Raw genomic sequence first — 15,983 nt, forward strand, 5'->3', positions numbered from 1 at the left:
TCATGAAAATCGGCGATTAAGAATGCAGCAGTGGGAGCCAAAAAACCCAGTGTTCGCAAGAAAGCAAGATTGTCCTTTGAAAATGAGCCATTTAATTTTAAATGTTTATGCTTCATTTGTGGTGAGGATACGTCCGCCGAGTACATTGAGAAATAAAAGAAAAACAAGAATTATTATAAGCAGGAACGATTCATCAACAGCAGTGACAGTAGAAGCAACATGTTGCAATTTACGAATGATCATGAGAATTGTGAGTTTTTAGACTCAATTCAACAACGTATTACTTCTGTTTCTGATTTACTCGAGGTTCATGCTAGTTACCATGCATCTTGTTTGCAAAACATGTATTAAGAAAATTTTTTAAGACTAACAGGTGGACCAGTGATGAGTGAAGCTTCTCGACAAACTTTTAGCTTTATTATTAATTATTTGTTTAAAAATTCCGACGTTGCTTACCACTCTTGACCAAACATTTTAGATTTATGTCCCATTAAAGAAAAAATCAGTCGTTAGTATGTAATAATAATAATTTGGTTTTTTGCCACTCAAACATTTTAATAAAAAAAAAACCATCAGCTCTACAAAACGTTGAAATTAAAAATTTGGAGTTATTACATAAAAGTTCAAGAGATACTCATATCGACCCAAGTGAATTTATATACTTTTACGGGAGAAATACGAAGACTGTTAACTTGGCGTCTTGGAATGGATTTATGGAAGAGTGTACTCAGCTGGGTGTATTTTTTGTTTCAAAATTGATACCCTTACCATTCATCAACGCACTAGCACCAAATTATGATACCACATATATAATACTATTCACTGTTTTACTTGAAGCTGATGCTAGCTGTAAAAGCAATGGTCAACAACATACGTTTGTTACATTTGACCAATCCTTACAGGTCAAAGCCCAATAAATTTTAACTTGCTCTAAAGGAACCGATCTTGAGCAACAATTAAATTCTGTTATTCTATGATTAGGTGGTTTTTACACTGCTATGTCATTCTTTGGTACAATGTGCGATCGCAGATATTGTCCTTCAATCACTTGGTTTAAGTGACGCAAAGAAAAAAGACCTTGATGAGATTTTGAATCACGTTCAAGAGCCAGGTTTCAAGAAAAATATCGAAAGCATCCAATTTACAGAAATACTACGAAAATTCGAAAGTAAGTTATAATTACTTAAAGAAAACGGCCCCACAGCAAAATTATTTGTACAATACATAGATATGACTGATATTTTAAAGCAGTACATACAAGCTGAAAGAACTGGAGATTGGTGAATGCACATAAAATGTACGCAGCGAATGCTTCCGTACTTCCATGCAAGTGGCAACTTTTTATATGCGAAATCAGCTCACCATTATCTTCAAAAAATGTATAACCTTTAAAGTATTATGGAAGTCAAGGAGTTCGAAAAAACTGTTGAACTTGGATACTGCACCTTCAGACGTACTAATAAATATCGTTCGGAAATTTTTTTTGACGTGACCATAGAGCAAACCCTTCACCGTTGGATTAAAATTATTGGTGGGTTAACAGATAGTCATCACTTGCAGCACCTGCAGTACGTGGCTTCTGTCAACGATCACGCTTGTTGAAGTTACCGAAGCAGTAGACAAATTTTGCAGTGTTCAATCCTGAACGTGAGAGCAGCATATTGATAGATCATTTTCCAGAATAAACCGCGATGCTACGGGTTTGCAAAAAATTAAGGAATATTTTTCTCTACATAATCCTTTTTCTGTCTCCTAACACATCATGTTGATAATCCACAACATAGTAAGGGATAGTGCGATCAATCCTTACAATGCACTTGAGGTTGGACTGCAGAGTTTGAATAAATTCGAGAGGAAAAATTTTGGCACCGTCAAATTTGCAAGGAAACACAAGGTGGTGTGGTTAAAAGCAGTAACTTCTTGTGTAAAAGTCGACAACAATGTAGAAGTCATCGATCCTACACTAATTTTCCAGCAAATCACATCAAACATAGAAACGAGCGCTGATTTACACAATTTTCTTTCGTACGAATTATCGCCCTATCCATTATCGTTGTGTGATGTAGCGGGATTAAAAAAACACGAAATCTGAATTTTATGATGATCTTACGAACCTCTCAGATTTCTCTGTTACAAGTGCAACATACGTTATCGATGGGGATTACTTACTTTATAAAGTTTCATGGCACACAAATGAAGCGATCGATAATATTTTAAATGAGTATGTGAAATACGTGAGAAATACGTTTGTTGGAAATATTTTTGTAATATTTGATGGATATCCTGATAACGCAATGGATTCGCACAATTTAAAAGGAGCGCATCGTTAACGGCGGCTTCAAAAAAATATAGAAAGAGAAATAAATTTTGATAAGTCGACAAAAATCACGTTTTCGGAGGAGCAGTTTTTGGCTAATGAAACGACTAAAAAAGGATGACACAATTTTTATGCCTGGAATTAAGTCAAACGGGGTACCGGACAAAAGTAGCCGAAGACGATGCTGATGAGCTAATTATTTCGACAGCATTCAACCTAAGTTTAACAAACAACAACGTTATAGTAGTTGGTTATTGATATTGATTTGTTGGTAATTTCAACTCAACTTGCTTATGAAAAGAACAACATTTTTATTCAAAACCTAGTAGGTAGTCTACACCAACATCTGTCAGTTCATCAAATAGCTTCAAACATCAAAAATTAGTCTACTTAGTCGCTTTCTTACATGCCTTTACGGAAACAGACACGACCTCTTGTTTTTATCAAAACGGAAAAAAACAAACTAATTGCAGTACTTAAAAATAATAAAGATTTGCAAAATGCCACCAAATTGTTTAATGATCCTGTGGTCAGGCCATCGACTGTTGCTACAGATGGTAATTAAATAATTTCAAAACTACCAAGGATGAAAAGAAGGAGCTGAATGAGCTACGATTCATGCACTTCAAGAAATCTGCGAACAAATCTGCGTCCGTATTGAAATCGCTCCCACATACTGCGGGTGCTAGTGAACAGCACAGTTTTAGAGTGTATCTCCAACTGTAACAATGGCTAGGCAACGAAAAATCGGCTTTGCGGTAGGGCTGAAAGCAAACATCAAATGGTTTGATGCCAGTTTATTCAAGCTTTAAACTAATTCCTCTAAGAGTTAGGAAAAAAATAACATGCCACTGCACTTCAAAATGCAAGTCAAATGTTTGTAGCTGTAAAAAACATGGGTTGAAATGTACTTCACTGTGTTCTGCATGTCATGGAGAATCATGCACAAACGAGGATGTAATTATAGCAGAGGATGAGAATGATTTCACGCATTACGATGAAACTATCGATGAAATACTTGCTAAGCTGAAATGAAAGAATTAGAAGACCAATTGGAAATAGCTATGGATACCAAGAGGAAGAAATAGAAAATTAGTTATTTATAACAGCAATGAATATATCACTCAATAAAGTTACAAATATACAGATCTACATATTTTGTACGCCCTACGTAACATCTTATGAAAATTATTTTCATTATACACGAAATTATGTATGCTTCATGTAATAATAATTTACGGTATTATATGACACGAGAAATGCAATTTTTTATATGATTGTAATGGTTAGATTAGTTTAAGGCGAGAAAAACGATGTCTCCGTTCATTGAAAAACATTAATTGTTAAATAAATATGCACTAACTTTTAGAAAGTTGAAATTGTGGTGAATGTCATTATTTTCAAGAGCCACCCCAAACTATAGAAAATCGTTGCTCTCCAACCTATGGTTCTCGAGATAATGCAATTTTTTACGGCTGGTTCGTCTTTGAAGTGGACAGAAAGATATCTTCACACCTCTATAGAGCGGGCGTGACGTCATCACTTAAAAATCCTCCGTTATGGATGGAAAAATCATTAATATTCCTGATGCCGTTATACAATAACTGCCAGCAACTTTTGTGTGAAATTTATTTATTAGGTAGATAAGCAATCGATGTGTTCACTATAAAAATTTTAAAGGAAAATATTTAATTGAAGAAATACGATCAAACTAGAAAAAAGTTATCTCAGCTCTTGAGTTAGTTAGAGCAACTTTTTTTTTCATTTGTAGAAAAATAGCACTTACAATACACACCTACTTTCAACGTTGTACGACTAAAAACATTAAAGTTATTCTGTTTATTTGTAACGTTAAAACGTACTTATTTTTCAAATACATTTTTAAATAATATCATTTGCGAAAATGAATAAAACAACAATTGAAGTTGATAAAATAACTCTTTAAAAAGAGAATTCAATCAAAATTATTAGTGTGACATGTAAAAAAAAAAATGATAGCGATTTTACAAAAGCATCTTTGTTAGAAACTTTTCACAATAACTATTAACCATGATGATTTGAAATTTTATGCATTTATTAATTCCACAAAGACAACTTTCTTTGGTTTTGAGAGTATTCAGTTGAAGGGGTTATTTGTTATTAACAATCGAAAAATATGCTAGCTTTGGTGTTTTTTTCAACTCTGCAGACGAATGAAATGACCTATTATAATCAATTTGTTTTTTGTTTCGTAGATCTTTTTAAGAGCTATATTTTACATGAAGACTAATTTTTCGTACGATTTATACTTTTTGTGCTATTTCAGAAAAACCGATTTTTTCAATTACGAATTTTGTAAACAATGACCCACAAAGTTTAAGCTGTTCATGAAGACAGATATTTAAAAGCCTAGATTAATTTTATAAGAAAATGTTTTATTACTGCAGTATCTGGAGTTTTTGAAACGGGGTCTTAAACAGGTATTTTTTTTAAACTATAGTTGACGTGACGTATATGATGACTGATGGTTATTATACTATGGATAAGACAAACGGCAACAGCAAGACCAGAATGTTAGGTCAGGATACATGTTCGAAAGGCCTTCTTGCAATGAGCGTCAACTCCCAAAATTTACGTGAAACGCACGCAACCTTTAAACGCCAGTCTATATTAACAAAAACAAAACAACAACTTAAGTAGAAACTCACCTGAGAAGATAAACGAGAATAGTAGGGGGAAAAAGGTAACACAGAGCCCTGAGTGCTCTGCGGCGTTCTCTTCAGTCACTCTATAACTGTGAGGATTCCTTCTCTTTTTCCAGGTACAATTAAATGGTAAGACAGCCAAGTAAGGTAGTCACAAAAACAACTCTACGAAAGTCTACCAGAAAGGATGAGACTAGACAGTTAAAAAAAATGGTAGCATCTGTATTAGTAAGGCAAAGAGACACTATTTTGAATGAAAATCTCAAGTAACACAGTACAACGCAAGTATACTAAACAATCGACAAGAACAAACGGCTACTACTTTTCAGTTTCCCTCTCTTCTCTTTGTCACGTAGAGAGACCTAATTGGTCAGCGCTGACTTCAACGGTCGCGGAAGTCTGCATCATTGAAAGTAGGAAGTGTCGTACAATAAACATATTTTCTGAGCATACTCCTCTCTCGTAAATCTTTCATTTAAAAAACAATAGTGACACTACGCATCCTATTAATTAGAATGCGATTAGAAATTTAATCTTGAACATAAAATTTTACACCAAGCCACGAATAGTTAACTGCTGGATGCACTAGAAACAATTGAAATTAATAGCTTGAAAAAATCGGAGCGATTACTTAATTGTCAGTTAGATTTGAATAATCCGCCACTTTTAAATTCTTAACAAATGTATACAGTACTAATTACCTGTATGGTGAATTTTGTTATAGGTGTAGTGTTTACGTACTTATATGTTTGGATTATATAGAACTGCAACTCTACCATTGCGCTGCCGTGACCACAAATATGCATAGTTATTAAAGTATTGCAAGAGAGAATACAATTGTTTTTATATTACAAGATTAAGAGGTACTAGACGGAAAATTTGACTCGTCAAACAAAGCGAAAAAATGACTGAAGTTTATCACATATTTATTTAAGTAGAAGATAAAAATAAGTTGTGAGACTAAGGTAATCAAATGAAAAATCAAACCAAATTAAATATACTGTGATAGATTTACCTTTAGCTAAAGTGAGGTCAAGAGGTTAGTCAAGAGTGTTAAAAGGTTGATGCTCAGTGGAGAGGAGAATTTTATCTAATTATGTAACGGGCACATTAAAATAGTTTTACCTCATACTTAGGGGGTCTGAGGAAAACAAGGGGTATTTGGAATAAGAGGAGGTAAGGGGGCTTTAAGAGTATTGTAAAATTGAAGGGATATGGGTGGAGATATGTGTTACAACAAAAATGAGGGGGCCTGAAGGGAACCCATGTTTATTATAAAAATGAAGCGATGAAGGAGAGCAAAAAAGGTATTGTGAAAATAACAGAGGCTGAGGGGCACTACAAAGAAAAATCTAACCAAATTAATTCATAGACACACTTAACTTATTTTGCCTCATGTTGGGTTGAGGGTGTCAATACTTACGAATGGTGAAGAGGGCTGAGAATGAGTGGACGGGGCAAAAGAATATCTTACTCAATTAAAATAACGGAGAAGTTAAAAGAAATTATTTTGTAGGGGTAGAAGAGATGGAAGGGTTAAATATGAAATGATGCTCAAGATTTACTGTGTAATATAGACAGATATACATTATTAAACACTATTGAGTTATATTATGTAGAAAAGTCATTTCTCTTTACCAAGCTTCTTTGCACTTCTTCAAGCTTATCTACTACTTCCTACTTGCTCCCTTGCAAAACGAGGCGAAATTATTAGAATTTTTACGTAATGGGATTGAAAATGTTGTTTTGTTCTTCCTGAGTGCTCCCTTAACGCTTCCTTGCTTGTCCTCTACTAAATTTTTTTTGTTATTCCACCGTCTCCTACACATATTTCACAAATTGGTGTTCTGAAAGGAGCGGTAAAAATATGTGTAAAATTTTCCTGTTCAACACAGAGGGATCGTATGGGGCAGTCAGTGTTTTCCAAGCTCTCCAACGCTTTTCTAACCATCTTTAGTTACCTCCACACAAAACAAGGGAAAGTCGTGGTCTCCTGCGCTCCTTATCTTTACCCTCACAAACTTTATTTTACCTATATCGACTTCCTGATTTAGTGTTTTTGAAAAAGAAATACAAAAGTTTGTAAAAATTTATAAATTTTTTATTGCTACGCTACACAAGAGGTACTGCTTCCGCTCATTAGATTTTTACAATTAGTGTAACCTTTTGTGTACAGTTGTGAAATTCATAAATCAGTCTAAATAATTGAAATTTATATCAACAAATTGTACTTATAAAATTAACATACGCATTCTATGATGTCTTATTATGCCAAAATGTAATTATTTCTGGGTAAACATAAAAATAGAAAATTAATAAATCAAGTGATGAAAGAGCTATATCCGTTTTATCCGATTATTTATGCACTTAACAAAAACTAACTTTATTAAAACCTAGACCTTAAGATTTATCTATTTTTTCAAGATAGGTGTGCATTTCAAGTTATTTTTATTATAAGAACTTGTGCAGCAGAAAACCTGTTTTAATATGATTTAAAATTTTTACAAGTAAATTTGTTTAAATATTTTCATTAATCTTATTTACTCCTTCATAAGCAGCACTATCGATACTACAGTAAACAGCCATTATTCTAAATATCTGATTACTTATTTTTTTTATTTGAAAAATAAGCGAACTCATTGTCCGATGTTAATATAACGTTATTTATCGAACAATTTTATTGCACTGTCCTAAATAGTAGACCTAACATCCTTGGTTATTACACTGAAAAAAAAATCAAGCAGCTGTAGCATGAGAATCTATACTGCGTTAGTATGACTATCGATTCATGTGTGCAATGCTTGGATTTCAAGTATAGATCGTATGAGATGCGCTTAAAGTAATATAGTATGGTCTGCTAGCGTATACACGATGACACACACGGTCGTAGCGCGTGGAGCCCACGCGCAAAGTGTTTCGCGTGTACGCACGCTGAATTCGAGTGGGAGCTATAGGCATACCCTATACATAACATACGCGGTCTGCAATACGCATTCATTACAGCTGATATACTGATGTAATATGTGTGATGCTCGTGTAATTTTATGTGTATAATGATGAATAACCAAGGTAATAGTTATTTCTTTAATGAGTACTAAATTAATGTGGCGATTGTTCATCATTAATTACTAATATTTTGTTTAAGTGTACTACATGTGAATTGTGCTCAACTTTATTTGTCAACACCCTGCGCTGAGTGCATTATATATATATATATATATATATATGTGTGTGTGTGTGTGTGTGTGTGTGTGTGTGTGTAGAGAGAGAGAGAGAGAGAGAGAGCGGAGACAATCACCGAAACAACATCAGTATACGTTACAATTTTGAAGGTTATACGGCAAAAGGTAAATTAATAACCACCTGTGCCAGCGCGAAAAGATTAAACAGTATGACAATGCCAATACAAATATTCCTCATTGTTTTTGTAAGATTTTTTAAAATTACTTTAGGTGAATACAAAAATCATTTTTTGTTACCACTATGTGTTAAAATGATGGATTTAACTAATTATGTACTATAATGTCAATCACATCGGGTTGTATTAGTAGAAGTTGGAACTACGTATTTATATCCAAAAAATTGTCTATTATTGAGTTTTGATTATATCAAATTATTAGGATTTTTCTGCCATATAAATATATAAAAATTTTTTTTACGTAATATTTTATCATAGGACAGCCCTTGAATTTACAGTAATGTGTATTCTAATAGATTAAGTACACCTTAGTGAGCACAGTGAAAAAGACCAACCCCATGATAGGCACGTAGAATACCTGAGATGCCTGTGCATCTCATGCATGTCTCTCATTCAAAATCAGTATGAGTACACACGAAACACTTTGCGCGTGGGCTCCACGCGCTACGACCGTGTTTGTCACAGTGTATACGCTAGCAGACCATACTACATTCGTTCGAGCGCATCTTATACCGTCTATACCTGTATCGCACAGTGTTGCTATGTGAACCGATGCGTTTAACCTAATACTTCTCTCACACTGTCGATATATGGATGGTATTCATGCTACAGATGCTTGATTTTTTTTTCCGTGTACATATATATTTGTTTGTTTGTATAAAAAATCCATGCAGACAATTAAATGTATGGAGGGGGACTAATTATACAGACAAATAAAGAGTTATGGGGACGTCCACATTTTACACCTATTTTTATTTATTTTAGAAGTTTTGTAATCTTTCTTTTATCTTCTCACCCCCGTTACCACTCTTACGATTAGATATAGCCACTTTGCTCTACCTCACAGTTCGGTATAGTAAATAAATTAATGAATGTATAAGTTAAATATAATTTTATAACTGTATAAACTGATGAGAATTCAAAAAAAGGTTTTCAAAAAAGTCTTCTGTTGCAAAAAAAGTAAAAATAAATGTTTATTATCAACTCCTATGCTCCATTCAAATTTTTGTACAAAGTTCATTGTGCAGCATTGTAGAATTTTATAGTAAATGAGCTGGATAGTATACTTCATCAGTCATTTGCTCTCAAGCGATAATTCGCAAAATGCTTTAGAGAGTTATTATAAAGCATGGTGAACGTCAACTGCCACTTCGTAAGTTGATGGGACATCACCAGCCTCTTAATAAAAAAAAATTATTGTTAATTATTTTCGATTGACTGATTATTTATTTACATAAAAAAGACGACTGGCTATTAGCAAGGTGCTAATAAGGTGCAGCTTTCACCTAGGTTTTCAAGCCCACGTAAATTTTTATAGCGGAAAAATTAGTACAGTGGCTGCTACTGGCGAACTCGGGCCCCTGTTTCCATAAGACTGCGTGTTAAAATGATTAGTGGCGCCAGCCCTCCTCTCTAGCGACTTGCACGCAGTCAATATGTTTGTGAAAAATCGTATTTTGATGCAATAAAAAGTGAAGCACAAGAGTTAGGTGTGAGCGACGAAGTTTATTATTTAAAATTACTTACTGTCACCTTAATTGTTCTTGAATGATGATCTATGAAACTCTTTTTATTTTATTAGTAGTTTCTCTTATTCTTAAGTATCTACCATTAACATAATTTTTTAATTTTGTCTACAATTTTTAGACTACAGTTATTAAACTTTTTAATTTCATTAAGTGCTCTACTACTGTTACTACTGTGAATGTAGTCATAAATGTATTGCAAATTTTTAGCAAAAAGGTAATATTTATAATGTATTTGATGTAAAATGTATACTAATTAAAAATAATTTGTATCCTTAGAAGTGTGAATGTCATTTATCATTTATTATAAGAGTACTATATTTTAACTTATATTTAGGAGTATTATATTTCAACTTATATTTAGAAGTATTACATTTCGACTTATACTTAGGATGAATTTTTATATTTTTTATGGTGTTAAAAGGTTGGAAAAAATGTGACACATTATTTTTTAATCACACAAACGAAATCTTTGAAAGTGTAGGTTGAGTTACAAATTTTAAGGGTTTTTCATGATTAGACATTATTCCAGCAAATATTTTTTTAGTTACATTTCGGGGTGTAATTGTTTTACAATAAGATGCAATGTTATTTTGACTAATAATTCAAAAATTTGTCTTTGTTTTGAAAATTTTTTTGAAACATTCAATGCAAACTTTTTATTTATCTTATGTAATGACATTTAATTAATTATTTTTATAGTTATTACTGTGTGGGAATCACTACAAATTACATGCAGAGCCTACTGGCTAGCGAGCTAGGGGGCTAGTGGGCTAGTGGGCTAGGTGGCTGCAAAATGCTGAGCAGGAGAGAATACTACCAATAAGTCTTTTTACATCCTTATTTTAAACAAAGTTGGATAGATGGACCAGTTAGATCAAAAAATGACACGAGGGAGCTCGATCGCAGGTTGCTCTCGTTCCACTCAAGTCAATTTTTATTTGTTGACAAGCTCTAATCTAATATTTCTGTAATTGTTGATTACATCGTCTAGTCTTGTATCGGATTATAATTAACAATTGTATAAAAAACTACTTAATTGGATACCATGTAATAAAAGATTTAAGTAATAAGGATAACAGCAACATAATATTTGATTAATTTGTCAATATTAACCATTTTTGGGAATGAAAGTTCAAGTTTTTTAAAATTTAGCGGTGTATTACTGAAAATGGAAGGACATGCAAGGGAAGCAATAAAAAAAGAGATTAAATCCCTAACAGTATATGTCAGTTTACTGGCAAGATGGATGACATGGTGAAACAAATATAAATACCTATATCTCTGCAGCCTCTTGTTAAAACGTAACGTCATGTTACATATCCTTTTTTAAGATATAAAAAATATGAAGTGTGTTACCATTCAGCTGTCATGTTAAGCCAATTACTGGCTTGTCCTGCTTTTCGCTATGTTGAAGTAATGTAAATACTGCACAACTGCTGAACGTATCAATTAGAAATATTGATGAAAGAGTACATATATTCGGTTGGTAAGCTATTCAATATGGCGAAAAGCGGAACGAGCCAGTGATTGATTTTTTTTTGTAGTTACAATATTTTAACGTAATTTAACAATATTAACGTTATATTTTTTAAATTATGTCATACATCATGTTTGGGCATCAGTTACCCACTGATATAAAATTTTAAATCTCTTGAATAGCCTTACAACCTCCCTGAAACGTACCCGCTGGTTTAGTATACGACAATACTAACCCGGAAAAGTAAAGGAAGTCTTATGTTGCCTGAGTATTGTCTTGAGGCCAAGCAGAAACGATCCGAGATTTTTCACTTCAGGCCGTGGGCTGTATACGATTTTTCATATTCACAGTGACTGGAAAGTAAAAACTGCCGTTTACGCAGCAAACGAGAATGTTTACTTTCAAAGCCACTATAATGAAAATGTATTTATATATGTACTCGAAATTCTCTTTTTATTTGAAAAATTTCTTGACTCCACCTCACTTAGCATCTTTTCAAAAAATAATATAATGCATTGCTTTTTTTTACAATGCGAACTAACGACGTTTAACATACTTCATCCATATTTTTTACGGTATTAGAACAATTTTCGACCGAAACTCTTGAGACCAAATAGTTTAGAATGGTTACAATTTCTCAAGAATTTCTTGATTTCACTTCAAAAACTGTTAACACTAAAAAAATAACTATGCTATAACAATACTTTAGAATTATATTATAAATACCTGATGAACTAAGCGGACTAAGGTGACATCTTGCAAGGCTGGAATGTATTGAATTAATAGGCTAGTTTCATCTTGTAAAATACTTTTCACTATAGAATCGACTTGTGCGCAAAGTGCAAGAGGATGAAACTTAACTTCCAGACAAGTGTACAAATCTTGAATATGAGATGATGCTAAACCAACAACATTTAGACGTACGATATCTTTAAGTAACGATGCTCTGCAAGGAGGCTGCATTAAACCCAAAAGAACTGCAAGCTTTTGAGCCTTCTCTTGAGGACTCTTATCAGTTTCAATAAAACGATCAAATTCTGGATGCGCAGAGGGTAGTGGAATCGATAACGTTGATAATAAAACCCTATTTGCCATACGTTGCTGTTCTTCTACAGACATATTTTTTTTCATATCACGAGAAAGTTGAAATAGTTTAAATAATGCAGCAGCATGAAACAGGTAATTACCAGCTTTCCAGAAAACCATGGCTAATTTTTGATAATAATTTGCCATTGTTTTAGGAACTGGCATTTTTTTGGACAGATTCATTAGTCCATGTATATCTTCTATGGCTTTGTATGCTTCTTGCCACAATTCCATTTGAATCGCTGAATCCAACTGAATTAATCTAGTTTCTAAGTTGAGCTGTTGTGTTTCTACTTTATTGATTGATACATTGGACACCATTTGTGGTAGTTTACTTATGTCCTCTAAATGTTTTCTCAACTTTTCACAAAGTTTACGAAATTCCGTCTTTCTATTATACTCCAAACAAAACTGAAAAGCCATTCGAGCTATGTCATGATATAATGTTTCTACATGAGCATTGGTTCTTAACAATTCTAAACATTGACAATACGATTCCCATAAAAATTTGACCCAAGGTGTCAAAATTGTTCGATCACTTCTATCTTGGGCATCTTCTCCACTTACAGCTGACAGTAAAATACTTTCAGGAGTTGCTAAGTTATCGAGATCATCAATATCAATCACTGCTTGTTTACTTTGTTTCCGAGCAGCATCGGTTTTTTCTTCTGCCATTCGTAAATAACCTCGTATAACATTTTCTAAGCTGCTTACATTAACAGATTGAAACATATTTCTGTATTGAAAGAGTCCTTCTTTTGCAATATGAGATTTCTTTAACTCAACGCACAAATCTAAATACTTAAACATGATGGGCTCTAAAACAGATTCCGACCAGCTATACGTCCATTTTTTATTTCGAAACACCTCTTGTAGTGTATCTAAGGCTCTAGATGGCTTACCAACTTCAATAAATTCTGCAAAAAAGTTTAAATTTTATTAATTGATAAGAATAATTTTAATATATATTAAGCGCGTGTGAAAAAAAGATTGTTATCGAATAAGTGCTTAGTTCAAATTTTAACGTTTACAGTTAAAGTGTAAGAAATAGAAAACAGTCTTGACGGTCTCTTAATTCTGTTAAAATTAAGGTTGTAATAAAATTACGTATTTTTAAGATTTTTGTATGGCAATTGTGCTTGAAACGGGTTGAACAACATAGCAGCGAAAACATCGTTGTAAAAAGAAAAAAAAATATAATATCTACTAGCTAAAACCAGTAAATCTTGTATTTTAGTAATTAAAAACATTTATCAACACATTTTTAAACAAGAAATTTACCCATATATTTTATAATTTACTTTGAGGGAGGTTTTGTACAAGATATTTTTGATACTGATTTGTCTGAAAACACAACTAGTAATTACACTAATCGCGGAAAATTGTTTTTTCTTTACATTAAACACTTAATAACTTTCATTTAAAAAGCTTCCTTTACTTTTAAAACCAAAACCAAGCTAAAGGGCTATTATTTCTTGAAAGTCTCGCTCTAACAATTATAATAACGACTATTTTCAATACAATCGCTTATAGGCCTCCATACGCAAATGTGATAAGAGTGAGGAATAAGGAAAAAACGACAATAAGAGGAATAACAATGGGAATAAGCGAAATAAGCAGAATAACGTACTAACGTACGATATTTTTTGAAAACATCAAGTTCACAAACATGATGCCTGATAGCTTTACGGTGCGAGTCCTGACGATTCCTTTCGTTTCTCGCAGTTGAATGTTCTATTAAATAATAAATTTGACCAAATTTTCCAAATTAGTACCAGCGCAGCACCTTACTGTAATTATTAGCCAAATTCTGTGTGATGACATCGTTAAACAGACACTCTGCTCACCTACGAAACCACAGCCTGCAAAAAGTTAAAACTTAATAACTGAACTAATCTAACTAATGTACGTATTTAAAACTGCCCTTTGTTATTTATTTAGATAATGCAAAAAAAGTGTTTTGTTCGAAATGTCACTTTGTAAGTCTACATTTCTGCAAATGTTCAAAATTTTTTAATAATTCTTCTGGTAAAAAACTGCTTTTATGATGTAGAAAATTACTTCATCATTTAATTACCTTTATGTTTGATTGATTATTTATAAATATCAATTTATTGCTATTCACTTTGAAATATATGGATACTGGAGAATTTTTTCAGCTCAATAGTTGGCTGCATTGCCGTATGGCGTGCGCCACCGCAGTTGCTATGTGTAGCAGGAGCAGATACGACATTAAAAAAATTTAGAGAGATTGCGACATTTTGTTTTTATTTATTATTGTGCACAAAAGCTCATTTAAAGAATAATAAAATATAGGGTATATGGAATTAGTGGGTTACGTATACCTCAATTCGTACATATTTTAAAGTACCAGTTACTTGTGATGGAGTACTGCAGTAACCAACAAGATTAAGATTAGAGATAACATTAATCGGTTTTTCTATTTTTGGGTTTTTCATCTCTCTAAACATGCTCCAGCAGTATATTTGTTAACAGCCAATAGGAATAATCTAAAGGTGCTATTCTAGTTTAGCAATCACTCATCGGTAGCTATACAAGCACTGCTGATGAAAAGGAGGATCTTTATTTAGAGTTCTTACCCAGTAGTTTATCTCTCTGAGATCGGTATGAAGATATATTTTGCGTTTTTTCCGCTTTTAGCATTACCCAAGATTAACGACGTGGACGTAGCGGGGATATGATCCCTCTGGGGTGCTTGATTAACCCGAGTGCCCTTGCTTTTCACGTTGTGGAGTGCTTAATTAGCTTGAGTCCCCTTGCTTCTCACGTTCCTAATAAAACATCAGTCACCTCTACTTTTAACTTTCATTTTACCATAACGTTATCGTTTATCTTCAAAGCTTTCTCGTAATGGTTTTTATTGGCATTTTTCACCTGTTGTAGTAAATTTTCTTTTCAAGTTCCAGGGGTAATCAGCCAATGTTTTTATCGCATTTTCCTTGGTAACGATGCTCCACCTTTTTTATGTCCTGGTGGAACTGTTCTCCTTGCTGCTTACTGTAGTCATTCAAATTATTAGGGAACTTATCAAGGTGTGAATGAAGGAAATACAACTTAAGATTTATATTGCAACCAAAATTTCCATAATTTTGAAAAACTCGAATACTATTTTCTCATAATCATCGCTCTTGTGGTTTCCCAAAAAATACTTTGTTACGCTCTGAAAACTTATACATGCAGGTTTCATGCTTTTTTCATTTTTTTGACGAACTCACTATCTTGAAACACTTTACGAATTTGACGTCCATCAAATTTTTCCTCATTCAACTTTGCATTGGAAATAGTAGAAAACTTGTTCGTTAGGTATGCAGAGCAATTTTTTTGTTTATCTAAAACCTTCACTAATTGTTTCATGATACCAAATTTAATGTGCAGAGGAAGAAGAAGAATATTAGATAGATCAACCAAAGGTTTGTTCATGATGTTCTGTGAACCAGAATTAAATAATTTT

At 33.0% G+C, this 15,983-nt stretch overlaps 1 protein-coding gene across 1 annotated transcript in view; it reads right to left on the minus strand.

Moving 5' to 3' along the window:
- eIF3a (eukaryotic translation initiation factor 3 subunit A) overlaps positions 1-15,983 on the minus strand; it is a 225,592-nt gene that overhangs the window by 171,239 nt on the left and 38,370 nt on the right. The window contains exon 2 of the mRNA XM_089597506.1: positions 12,152-13,428. Within this exon, the coding sequence (XP_089453632.1) occupies positions 12,152-13,428 (1,277 nt within the window). The remainder of the gene's footprint in view (positions 1-12,151; positions 13,429-15,983) is intronic.

Source organism: Copidosoma floridanum, unplaced genomic scaffold, assembly GCF_036245765.1.
Source record: "Copidosoma floridanum isolate Cflo_tuat_1 unplaced genomic scaffold, Cflo_Japanese_pri ptg000004l, whole genome shotgun sequence".
Taxonomy (NCBI): Eukaryota; Metazoa; Arthropoda; class Insecta; order Hymenoptera; family Encyrtidae; genus Copidosoma; species Copidosoma floridanum.